At 54.1% G+C, this 12778-nt stretch overlaps 1 protein-coding gene across 1 annotated transcript in view; it reads right to left on the bottom strand.

The window, feature by feature from the left end:
- The window catches only part of LAMC1 (laminin subunit gamma 1), a 205181-nt gene extending 192646 nt beyond the window's left edge, over positions 1 to 12535 (bottom strand). The window contains exon 1 of the mRNA XM_075320608.1: positions 11776 to 12535. Coding sequence (XP_075176723.1) covers positions 11776 to 12142 — 367 coding nt within the window. The 5' untranslated portion in view covers positions 12143 to 12535. The remainder of the gene's footprint in view (positions 1 to 11775) is intronic.
- Positions 12536 to 12778: the final 243 nt, after the last annotated feature.

The raw sequence follows: 12778 nt of genomic DNA, 5'->3' as shown, positions 1-12778 counted from the left end.
GTGACACCTCCTATCGGGGTAAATTCAGATGTGACACCTCCTATCGGGGTAAATTCAGATGTGACACCTCCTATCGGGGTAAATTCAGATGTGACACCTCCTATCGGGGTAAATTCAGATGTGACACCTCCTATCGGGGTAAATTCAGATGTGACATTCTGTGCAGTATCTAAAGTGCAATACAAGGGGGTGAGAAATAATAAGACCCCCCCCCCACCCCCGAGTAATGGAAAAAATCTGCATGAAAATTTTAAAGTTCACGGTAAATGGTTTTTTTTTTGATTGAGAATGAAATGGATTTCACCACTTGCCCTTGGCCACACGGAGTCTTCTTGGAGCAGAATGTAAGAGCGTGAGTTTTTGAGGAGTCTTGCCCTTGAAGTGCCCTCTACCCTGGAGAGGAGCGGATTGCTGCGCAGGACTCTGCAGCAGGTCAATAATTCGCGGCTGCTGGACTGGAGCCCAGTGACTGCCTCTTACCGGACGGTGTCTACTTTTCATTATCCGACCTGGAGCGGCGTCTTCGTTTCTGCGTGACAATTGCATGACGCAGCGACAGGCGGGTTAATCATACGAGGAGCCCGACAAATTAAAGGGGATTCGCAGGGCTCATCCAGTGGCCACCAAATAACGACCTGGCGGCTGCAAATGTATTCACTCATCTCTATTTGCAATACGTAGGATGAAATCCACAGCGGAAATCAGCCTGTAACCGACCACAGAGACCACACCGCCGGGCCGTGTCCACACCGCCGGGCCGTGTCCACACCGCCGGGCCGTGTCCACACCGCCGGGCCGTGTCCACACCGCCGGGCCGTGTCCACACCGCCGGGCCGTGTCCACACCGCCGGGCCGTGTCCACACCGCCGGGCCGTGTCCACACCGCCGGGCCGTGTCCACACCGCCGGGCCGTGTCCACACCGCCGGGCCGTGTCCACACCGCCGGGCCGTGTCCACACCGCCGGGCCGTGTCCACACCGCCGGGCCGTGTCCACACCGCCGGGCCGTGTCCACATTGCCGCTGTTCATGAGAAGCCTCATTGTGTAGCCTAAGGGAGTGATCGCATTAATCGCACATCCCCTTCAGACCGCATCTGACCTGTAAAGTGGCCTGTGGACGATCAAGTGGTGATAGATGAATAATGCGGACCCTCAGACTTATGCGAGCGATGGTGAGCCGGGGCCCGGACATGCGGTCACCCTACAGACTATAATGGGGACCTGATCTAGCCGGAAAAAAACAAGGCAGGTCTGTATGAGGCCTAATAGAGCTCAATACCGGGCCTAAGGGCAGATCATTAAAGCATTGGTGTTTTAGTTTATTTTTGGGGTTTCACTACTTTAGAGGTGCTTTACATCCAAGTCCCCTGCCCCGGTCTTACACTCGCCCTCTGGCGACTTCACCTATCGTCACCAGTCCTGTTGGTCTCGGGCAATTTGTGACCTTCCAGCCGCTCCAGTGTTTCATGGAAAGTGCCGGAATTCACACCTCAATACAAGTCTATGAGAGCCTCATTCTGGCTTTCATAGACTTGTAATAAGAGCTTGTGACGTAACTTCTGACTTCCGGACAGTCAGAAGTTACGGGCACAGGATAGCACTGCCGAAAAAAGGTGAAGAAGTCGATAGGTAATGGGGACATAGGTTTACACCACCAAAGCCCTATCCAGCGCTGGGGGGGACCCTCTGCAGTGGCACTTGAATGAGATTTCCGTACCTCTGTGCACCCCCATATAGGGAAAAAATATAACACTGGTCAATACTTATTGAACGTCCATACCTGTGGTTGTAAATTACAAATACTAAACTGGAAAACTATTTTTTGGCATATGCAGAGCCCAACCACGAGCAAAAAAATCCTCAACTGCACAGTACATGAACCTCTGTCAGCACAGAATGACTGTTCAAACCAAGCACAGGCACGCACTGCAGTGCACCCTTGGCGTGGCCGAACATTTAAGTGCACCTTCCCACCTGCTTGTTTCCCATCTTTACCTGACTCTACTAAAGACAGAGCTGTCAATCAAACACGAGGTGGGCAGAATAGAGGGAAACAGCAGGTGGGAGGTTCCCTGAGCCGCCTGGCCCCGCCCTGATGCACCGAGCACCTGCCCTTGAAGTCATTGTGTGCAGACAGAGGCCCTTTATAGCCCCATGACGGATACATTAGGCACACCTGAAACAACAGGCAAACACGAAAGGTCTACACCGTGCTCCTGACAATTCCAGACACACCCCGCAGCGAATATTCCAGATACTAGAATCCAGCAACAACATGGCCAGAACGGATCGCATAAAACACCCACCCTTACGAGCCAGTAACAGATAGATACTATGTCCCTGATGCTTTACACTGCAGCTCACATCAAGCGCTCTCTATAAAATACAAATGAACCACATGATGAGGAGCGCTAATTTACTATCTTAGATACAAGGATAAGAACCACTAACGAGAAAAGAAGATAATTTCACGTAAACTAAGAAGAGCCGGCCCGCGCATATGTATATATATATATATATATATATATATATATATATATATATATATATATATATATATATATATATATATATATATATATATATATATATATATATATATATATATATATATATATATATATGCGGGCCGGCTCTTCTTAGTTTACGTGAAATTATCATTTACTATAAATATATCTATACACACACGTATAGATATACATACATATAAATGCACATATAGACATACATACATATATACATAGATACACGTATAGATATACATATAGATACACGTATAGACATACATACATATATACATAGATACACGTATAGATATACATACATACATGTATACATATAGATACACGTAGAGATATATATACATATAGACATAGATACACGTATAGATATACATACATATATACATATAGACATATAGATAAACGTAGAGATATACATACATATATACATATAGATACACGTATAGATATACATACATATATACATATAGACATATAGATACACGTAGAGATATATATACATATAGACATAGATACACGTATAGATATACATACATATATACATATAGACATATAGATACACGTAGAGATATACATACATATATACACGTATAGATATACATACATATATACATATAGACATAGATACACGTAGAGATATACATACATATATACATATAGATACACGTATAGATATACATATATACATATAGATACACGTAGAGATATATATACATATAGACATAGATACACGTATATATATACATAGACATATAGATACACGTAGAGATATACATACATATATACATATAGATACACGTAGAGATATACATACATATATACATATAGATACACGTATAGATATACATACATATATACATATAGACATATAGATACACGTAGAGATATACATACATATATACATATAGATACACGTATAGATATACATACATATATACATATAGATACACGTATAGATATACATATATACATATAGATACACGTAGAGATATATATACATATAGACATAGATACACGTATAGATATACATACATATATACATATAGACATATAGATACACGTAGAGATATACATACATATATACACGTAGAGATATATATACATATAGACATATAGATACACGCATGCACATGGACACTGTTGTACTCTCGTTGGCACTGGAGCACGTATGACTGTAAGAAGCGACTGATGCCAATCACTGCCCTCATCGTCAGGTTATATTTTGCGGCCTCCTGACATATTAGCTGGAGGATCTTTAGTGCGAGGAGTTCAGTAACAGTTCAGCAGGAAACGCACGAGAATAGACAAAATACCGTCATCTCAAAGCCCGCACCTCCGCGTTCAGGGCAGGAGAATAGACAAAATACCGTCATCTCAGAGCCCGCACCTCCGCGTTCAGGGCAGGAGAATAGACAAAATACCGTCATCTCAGAGCCCGCACCTCCGCGTTCAGGGCAGGAGCATAGACAAAATACCGCCATCTCAGAGCCCGCACCTCCGCGTTCAGGGCAGGAGCATAGACAAAATACCGTCATCTCAGAGCCCGCACCTCCGCGTTCAGGGCAGGAGAATAGACAAAATACCGTCATCTCAGAGCCCGCACCTCCGCGTTCAGGGCAGGAGCATAGACAAAATACAGTCATCTCAGAGCCCGCACCTCCGCGTTCAGGGCAGGAGCATAGACAAAATACCGTCATCTCAAAGCCCGCACCTCCGCGTTCAGGGCAGGAGAATAGACAAAATACCGTCATCTCAGAGCCCGCACCTCCGCGTTCAGGGCAGGAGAATAGACAAAATACCGTCATCTCAGAGCCCGCACCTCCGCGTTCAGGGCAGGAGAATAGACAAAATACCGTCATCTCAGAGCCCGCACCTCCGCGTTCAGGGCAGGAGCATAGACAAAATACCGTCATCTCAGAGCCCGCACCTCCGCGTTCAGGGCAGGAGCATAGACAAAATACAGTCATCTCAGAGCCCGCACCTCCGCGTTCAGGGCAGGAGCATAGACAAAATACCGTCATCTCAGAGCCCGCACCTCCGCGTTCAGGGCAGGAGCATAGACAAAATACCGTCATCTCAGAGCCCGCACCTCCGCGTTCAGGGCAGGAGCATAGACAAAATACAGTCATCTCAGAGCCCGCACCTCCGCGTTCAGGGCAGGAGCATAGACAAAATACCGTCATCTCAGAGCCCGCACCTCCGCGTTCAGGGCAGGAGCATAGACAAAATACAGTCATCTCAGAGCCCGCACCTCCGCGTTCAGGGCAGGAGCATAGACAAAATACCGTCATCTCAGAGCCCGCACCTCCGCGTTCAGGGCAGGAGCATAGACAAAATACCGTCATCTCAGAGCCCGCACCTCCGCGTTCAGGGCAGGAGCATAGACAAAATACCGTCATCTCAGAGCCCGCACCTCCGCGTTCAGGGCAGGAGCATAGACAAAATACCGTCATCTCAGAGCCCGCACCTCCGCGTTCAGGGCAGGAGCATAGACAAAATACCGTCATCTCAGAGCCCGCACCTCCGCGTTCAGGGCAGGAGCATAGACAAAATACCGTCATCTCAGAGCCCGCACCTCCGCGTTCAGGGCAGGAGCATAGACAAAATACCGTCATCTCAGAGCCCGCACCTCCGCGTTCAGGGCAGGAGAATAGACAAAATACCGTCATCTCAGAGCCCGCACCTCCGCGTTCAGGGCAGGAGAATAGACAAAATACCGTCATCTCAGAGCCCGCACCTCCGCGTTCAGGGCAGGAGAATAGACAAAATACCGTCATCTCAGAGCCCGCACCTCCGCGTTCAGGGCAGGAGAATAGACAAAATACCGTCATCTCAGAGCCCGCACCTCCGCGTTCAGGGCAGGAGCATAGACAAAATACCGTCATCTCAGAGCCCGCACCTCCGCGTTCAGGGCAGGAGCATAGACAAAATACCGTCATCTCAGAGCCCGCACCTCCGCGTTCAGGGCAGGAGCGCGGCTTTGAAGATATTACTATTCTTGTGCATTTACGCAATTGTTTTTCCCCATTTTAAAAATGGCAGAAAATAAACTGATCTTTATCAGTATCAACGATCCCGTCCCCAAAATATCCTGTATTATATTGTGGAGAGCGGCGTTCACGTCCGGAGCAGCGCCACGCCTCGTCCTTCTGCTTCATTCACCTCTAACGGCAGGCGGTGTGCGGGGGACGGGGCCTGCAGATGCTGCGCCCACTCACTGCAGGCGCTCACTCACTGCAGGCGCTCACTCACTGCAGGCGCTCACTCACTGCAGGCGCTCACTCACTGCAGGCGCTCACTCACTGCAGGCGCTCACTCACTGCAGGCGCTCACTCACTGCAGGCGCTCACTCACTGCAGGCGCTCACTCACTGCAGGCGCTCACTCACTGCAGGCGCTCACTCACTGCCCGAGGGGCTGTTTTCTGCACCAGCCGTACAATTGCTTCTTTGGTAAAAGAAATAAAAAAAATAAATGAAAAAGGGTCCAATTATGAAAGGTGTAATCGGGAGCGTTCACGACACACGGCTTCACAGCCCCCACTTGCTATGTCTGACGCATACTTTTTTTTCTGTTTGTAAGAACGGAGATCAGATCCCATAGGACAGAGATCTACTGTAGTGCTATGTTCACACCCAGTAATGCTGCGCACCACGATCAGGGATCACAGCCTTTTGGATGCAGAGTGTTTCGCTGCGTTGTACAGAACAAGGACAGAGGATGGATTTATAGCAATCCCAGGCCCATTGTGCTTGTTTTTCCCAGCAGTAAAAACAGACCTGTTTTCGAGCTGCAGCATGTCAATTGTGTGCTGCGGAGACGCGACTGTTCTTCACAGTGAGAACACCGCAAGAGACCGCAACTGCACGAGCCCGGATCATGGGCACAAGCAGCTGCAATCTCCTGCGGAGCAGACGTGTGGCCCCGCAGGTCAGGACCCACCATGTCCAGGACGCAGCAGGTCCTGATTGTGTGCACGTATCCTAAGACACATACAAACATTCAGTATCCATAAGCCAAAACCAGGAGTGGCTACAGCAAATGCAGAAGTGGCGCCCGTGTGTCCATTATACTTTTCCACTCCTGGTTTTGGCTACAAATACTGAATGTGTGCAGATGGCCCAGAGTCTACCTACTGAGATCAGGGTCACATCGTATCCACAAATGTGCTATGGCGTCACATTGTGACCTACTCCTTCTGTGGCCACTGTTTCCAAAGGTGTGGGATTTTCAGTGGCTGCTCACATGTGATTTGTGTGCAACAAATGTTATTAGTAGCGCAACTTGTCTTAAAAATGTTATCACCTAACAAAGTGTCCCCATTTAGCTCAAGCCTTCACGTGCACTTGTATTTTGGTCCTTTGCACACAACAATTGGAGAGTAAAGCGCTAGTGCACATGGAGGATTATCCACAAGAATCCCAGGTCTGCGCGGACACAAGCTTGCAGCATGCGCTGGTCTGGTGCGATGTATGGAAGCTAGCGGCAGATCCGGCATCCGCCACTATCTGGACCGAGCGGTGGAAGGGATTGGTACAAACGTTCACTGCTCGTCTCAACTGTCAGGGTCATAAATCTGTGCAATGACCACTTTACACTGATGAAGCGACCTCACAATCCGCAGACACATCAGCATGCATCACGTATGGTGGCTGGCAGATTTATCCATAGATATCACAGTGTTATGCTATGAAAGGAATCAAATATGAAAACTCGCCGCGGCCCCCAGACCGCCCCGGACGCCGCGGCCCCCAGACTGCCCCGGACCCAGACCGCCGCAGCCCCCAGACTGCCCCGGACCCAGACCGCCCCAGCCCCCAGACTGCCCCGGCCCCCAGACCGCCCCGGCCCCCAGACCGCCCCGGCCCCCAGACCGCCCCGGCCCCCAGACCGCCGCAGCCCCCAGACCGCCCCGGACCCAGACCGCCGCAGCCCCCAGACCGCCCCGGACCCAGACCGCCCCGGACGCCATGGCCCCCAGACCGCCCCGGACGCCGCGGCCCCCAGACTGCCCCGGACCCAGACCGCCGCAGCCCCCAGACTGCCCCGGACCCAGACCGCCCCAGCCCCCAGACTGCCCCGGACCCAGACCGCCCCGGCCCCCAGACCGCCCCGGCCCCCAGACCGCCCCGGACGCCGCGGCCCCCAGACCGACCCATCAGCCACAAAGGTGGAGGCCACAGACGACTAGGCGGGGCGCTAAAGGATGTTCAATCTTGTAGAAACTGACTAGAGAGTCAGCGAGGAGCAGCAGGCGGTCAGCGAGGAGCAGCAGGCGGTCAGCGAGGAGCAGCAGGCGGTCAGCGAGGAGCAGCAGGCGGTCAGCGAGGAGCAGCAGGCGGTCAGCGAGGAGCCGGACTCACCGGAGGGCGTCAGGTGCCAACTATACCATGCCAAAGACTGAAAGCAACAGAGGCTAACCACAAAGAAAAGCTCGTGTAGGAAGCGACGTGATGGGGAACAGTAAGAAGACATGACGTAGAGGATAAACAACTGGGGTACTACTACTAATAATAATAATACTAATAATAATAATAATAATACACAGCAGCAGTGAGGGTCTGGGGATGTCGGCAGCGCAGTGACCGCGCAGCATGGCCGGGAGCGAGCACAGCGCGGTGCGCGGTGGTGTCCACAGCAGAGATTGTGCATTACACGGCCCCAGGATAGGAAAGAGCTGCTCACTGCAATTATCAAGTGAGGAAGGAAACCGGAATGAATGCGCTCCCCGGGGCCGGCCGGGAGGGGCGGGCGGTGCGGTGCCGCAGAGGGGCTGTCAGCATGTTACTACATATGGCAGTGGTGGCTACAGATGAAGGGCCACTAATACATTTGTGGGGGGTTTTTATAGAGATCTGATGTGTCAGTCATGAGAAATCTAGTGCAGAAGTAATATGCAAATTAGACTTGAAGTGCACTGGGGGCGTGTCCATGTATCGTGACTGCTCTTCCAGGTGTATTTCCACGCCCCCAGTGCACCTCCAGTCTGATTTGCATACGACTTCTACACTAGATTTCTTATCACTGACATCAGATCTCTACAATCAAAGTGTCCTTTTCTTGAGGGACGGCCAGATCACTACTGCCTATGTGAGCCCTACACAGCTGGGTGCAGATATCCGGACATTGCCGCCTGTGCTGTGCCCCGATACATGAAAAGAAATACAAGACCCTGCGCTGTGTACGAGCCCACGACTCGCCCCTCACACCATGGAAAATAGAAGCTACGAGTGGGACAAGGCCCCAGTTATTCAGGCGTCCTGCACGCCGCTGCTGACGATCCGCGCGCTGGAGACGCCTCTTATGGCACCGGGCACGCTCCAGCTGTTGTGCGCCCTGACAAGGAGCGAGTGCCAGCGGGGACTGGGGCGTATGTTCTACTTTACGGCATTTCTTTGTGTAAATTATAGTGGATTTGTCACAACATCTGTCGGCCGAGCTCCGCCCAATCTACAAAACGTCGGTGGAGCTGGTAAAGTCACAAACACTCTGCAAAACGAAAAAATTACAACATTGAGGAGTTTTACGCCAGAAATCCGGAGTGAGCCGCGTAATGAGATCAGACCCCAAGTGCCATCAGATAGCGGCCAAACAGGTCACAAGCCGCGACATCACAAAGCAAAAGGTGTGCGGCTAATGGCGACTGGTCACATGACATCGCATCCCACGACCAGCGGGCACAGGTCATCGCATCCCACGACCAGCGGGCACAGGTCATCGCATCCCACGACCAGCGGGCACAGGTCATCGCATCCCACGACCAGCGGGCACAGGTCATCGCATCCCACGACCAGCGGGCACAGGTCATCGCATCCCACGACCAGCGGGCACAGGTCATCGCATCCCACGACCAGCGGACACAGGTCATCGCATCCCACGACCAGCGGGCACAGATAATCGCATCCCACGACTAGCGGGCACAGGTCATCGCATCCCACGACCAGCGGGCACAGATAATCGCATCCCACGACAAGCGGGCACAGGTCATCGCATCCCACGACCAGCGGGCACAGATAATCGCATCCCACGACCAGCGGGCACAGATAATCGCATCCCACGACTAGCGGGCACAGGTCATCGCATCCCACGACCAGCGGGCACAGATAATCGCATCCCACGACTAGCGGGCACAGGTCATCGCATCCCACGACCAGCGGGCACAGATAATCGCATCCCACGACTAGCGGGCACAGGTCATCGCATCCCACGACCAGCGGGCACAGATAATCGCATCCCACGACTAGCGGGCACAGGTCATCGCATCCCACGACCAGCGGGCACAGATAATCGCATCCCACGACTAGCGGGCACAGGTCATCGCATCCCACGACCAGCGGGCACAGGTCATCGCATCCCACGACCAGCGGGCACAGATAATCGCATCCCACGACCAGCGGGCACAGGTCATCGCATCCCACGACCAGCGGGCACAGATAATCGCATCCCACGACCAGCGGGCACAGATAATCGCATCCCACGACTAGCGGGCACAGGTCATCGCATCCCACGACTAGCGGGCACAGGTCATCGCATCCCACGACCAGCGGGCACAGATAATCGCATCCCACGACAAGCGGGCACAGGTCATCGCATCCCACGACCAGCGGGCACAGGTCGCGGTCATGTGTAAAACGAAGATGACCTGTGAGCTAATGTCTAAGTCATGTTATACAGGGGGTGGACGAGAGGAGATGAGTCACAGACCACCACACCCTGACCCCTATGGGGGCATGCACCAGCACCATGCCCCTCAACACTGCGCACTCCAGCACCGTACCCCCCCACACCCCTGCGGCCCAGTCCCGGATCACTCAGCACCATGCATTGTAACCCCCGCCACTGAGCACCCTGGCACTGTACCCCTCAGCACCTTACCCCTCGGCCCCACACACCGCAGGACTGGATCACTCTGCAACATACACCTCGGCATAGAGCACCATGCAATGTACCCCTCAACAGCACCATGCACTGTACCCCTCAACAGCACCATGCACTGTACCCCTCAACACCATGCAATGTACCCCTCAGCACCATGCACTGTACCCCTCAACAGCACCATGCAATGTACCCCTCAGCACCATGCACTGTACCCCTCAACAGCACCATGCACTGTACCCCTCAACAGCACCATGCAATGTACCCCTCAACAGCACCATGCAATGTACCCCTCAGCACCATGCAATGTACCCCTCAACAGCACCATGCAATGTACCCCTCAGCACCATGCACTGTACCCCTCAACACCATGCAATGTACCCCTCAGCACCATGCACTGTACCCCTCAACAGCACCATGCAATGTACCCCTCAGCACCATGCACTGTACCCCTCAACAGCACCATGCAATGTACCCCTCAACAGCACCATGCAATGTACCCCTCAACAGCACCATGCACTGTACCCCTCAGCACCATGCACTGTACCCCTCAACAGCACCATGCAATGTACCCCTCAGCACCATGCACTGTACCCCTCAGCACCATGCACTGTACCCCTCAGCACCATGCAATGTACCCCTCAGCACCATGCACTGTACCCCTCAGCACCATGCAATGTACCCCTCAGCACCATGCAATGTACCCCTCAGCACCATGCAATGTACCCCTCAGCACCATGCACTGTACCCCTCAGCACCATGCAATGTACCCCTCAGCACCATGCACTGTACCCCTCAACAGCACCATGCAATGTACCCCTCAACAGCACCATGCAATGTACCCCTCAACAGCACCATGCAATGTACCCCTCAGCACCATGCAATGTACCCCTCAGCACCATGCACTGTACCCCTCAGCACCATGCACTGTACCCCTCAACAGCACCATGCAATGTACCCCTCGGCACCATGCAATGTACCCCTCAGCACCATGCAATGTACCCCTCAGCACCATGCAATGTACCCCTCGGCACTATACCCCTTGACACTGTACCTCTCGGCACCACACACTCTGACATCGTACCCCTCGGCACAGCATGCCCCAGCACTGAACCCCCCAGCACCGCACCCCGCATGCCCCAGCACTGAACCCCCCAGTATCGCACCCCGCATGCCCCAGCACTGAACCCCCCAGTATCGCACCCCGCGTGCCCCAGCACTGAACCCCCCAGCACCGCACCCCGCATGCCCCAGCACTGAACCCCCCAGCACCGCACCCCGCATGCCCCAGCACTGAACCCCCCAGCACCGCACCCCGCATGCCCCAGCACTGAACCCCCCAGCACCGCCCCCCGCAGCCCCCCAGAAGCGGCACTCACCCAGGTGCAGGGTCAGGTTGATGGCGTGCGGGTACTGGATCCCGGCCAGCATGGTCTGGCTCTGCCACCAGGTGGTGTCCGCCTGGTTGTTGTAGTCGGTCAGGTAGTCGGCGCCGTGCTGCAGGGGGGGCTGGCCGCTGTCGCACAGGTGGCAGGACTTGGTGACGCCGGTGACCCCGGTCTGCACGCAGTACTCCTCGGGCGGGGAGCCGCAGCTGTTGGTGGCCACTACGGTCACATTGAAAGCCGCGTTCACAAACTCGGGCATGCAGCGCTGCGGCCGGCCGCCCTCCGTACACTCGTCCATGGCGGCCCGGGCTGCATCCAGCAGCAGCAGCAGGAGGGCGAGGAGCACGGGAGGCCGCATCCTCCGGGACAGGGACGGCTGCACGCTGCTGCACACAGGGGGGGGCTGCTGCACACAGGGGGGGCTGCTGCACACAGGGGGGGCTGCTGCACACAGGGGGGGCTGCTGCACACAGGGGGGGCTGCTGCACACAGGGGGGGGCTGCTGCACACAGGGGGGCTGCTGCACACAGGGGGGGGCTGCTGCACACAGGGGGGGCTGCTGCACACAGGGGGGGCTGCTGCCGGGAGGGTCGCGTCACCGGGAGGGAGCACGGAGCCTCGGCTCATATGTGGCCGCCCGGACCCGCTGCAGCTGCCCAGGAAAGTCTCTCTGCGGCGGAGCGCGGCACCGGGAGACCGGGGAGAGCAGAGTGCGGCTCCGGGAGAGCAGAGTGCGGCTGTATGGGGAGAGGGGCCGGGCGAGGACACGGGGTGGGGGCTCCGGGAGCGCGGTGCAGCCTGGGAGGGAATGTCAATCAATTCCAACGGGATCCCGGCACTTCGGGACTTTCCGGCAAACTTCGCCCAGCGGGACACGAACTGCACGGGGGGCTGCAGAGGGGGAGGGCGCCATAGAGGAGCAACACCCCCGCTCTGCAGTGGACCGGTCCACCCAGAGGTCACAGCACGGGGCACCTTGAACCCCCCCTGCCCC

The sequence above is a fragment of the Anomaloglossus baeobatrachus genome, chromosome 8 (assembly GCF_048569485.1).
Source record: "Anomaloglossus baeobatrachus isolate aAnoBae1 chromosome 8, aAnoBae1.hap1, whole genome shotgun sequence".
Taxonomy (NCBI): Eukaryota; Metazoa; Chordata; class Amphibia; order Anura; family Aromobatidae; genus Anomaloglossus; species Anomaloglossus baeobatrachus.
The sequence above is the reverse complement of the archived record's forward strand: the minus strand, read 5'-3'. Positions and strand labels throughout refer to the sequence as shown.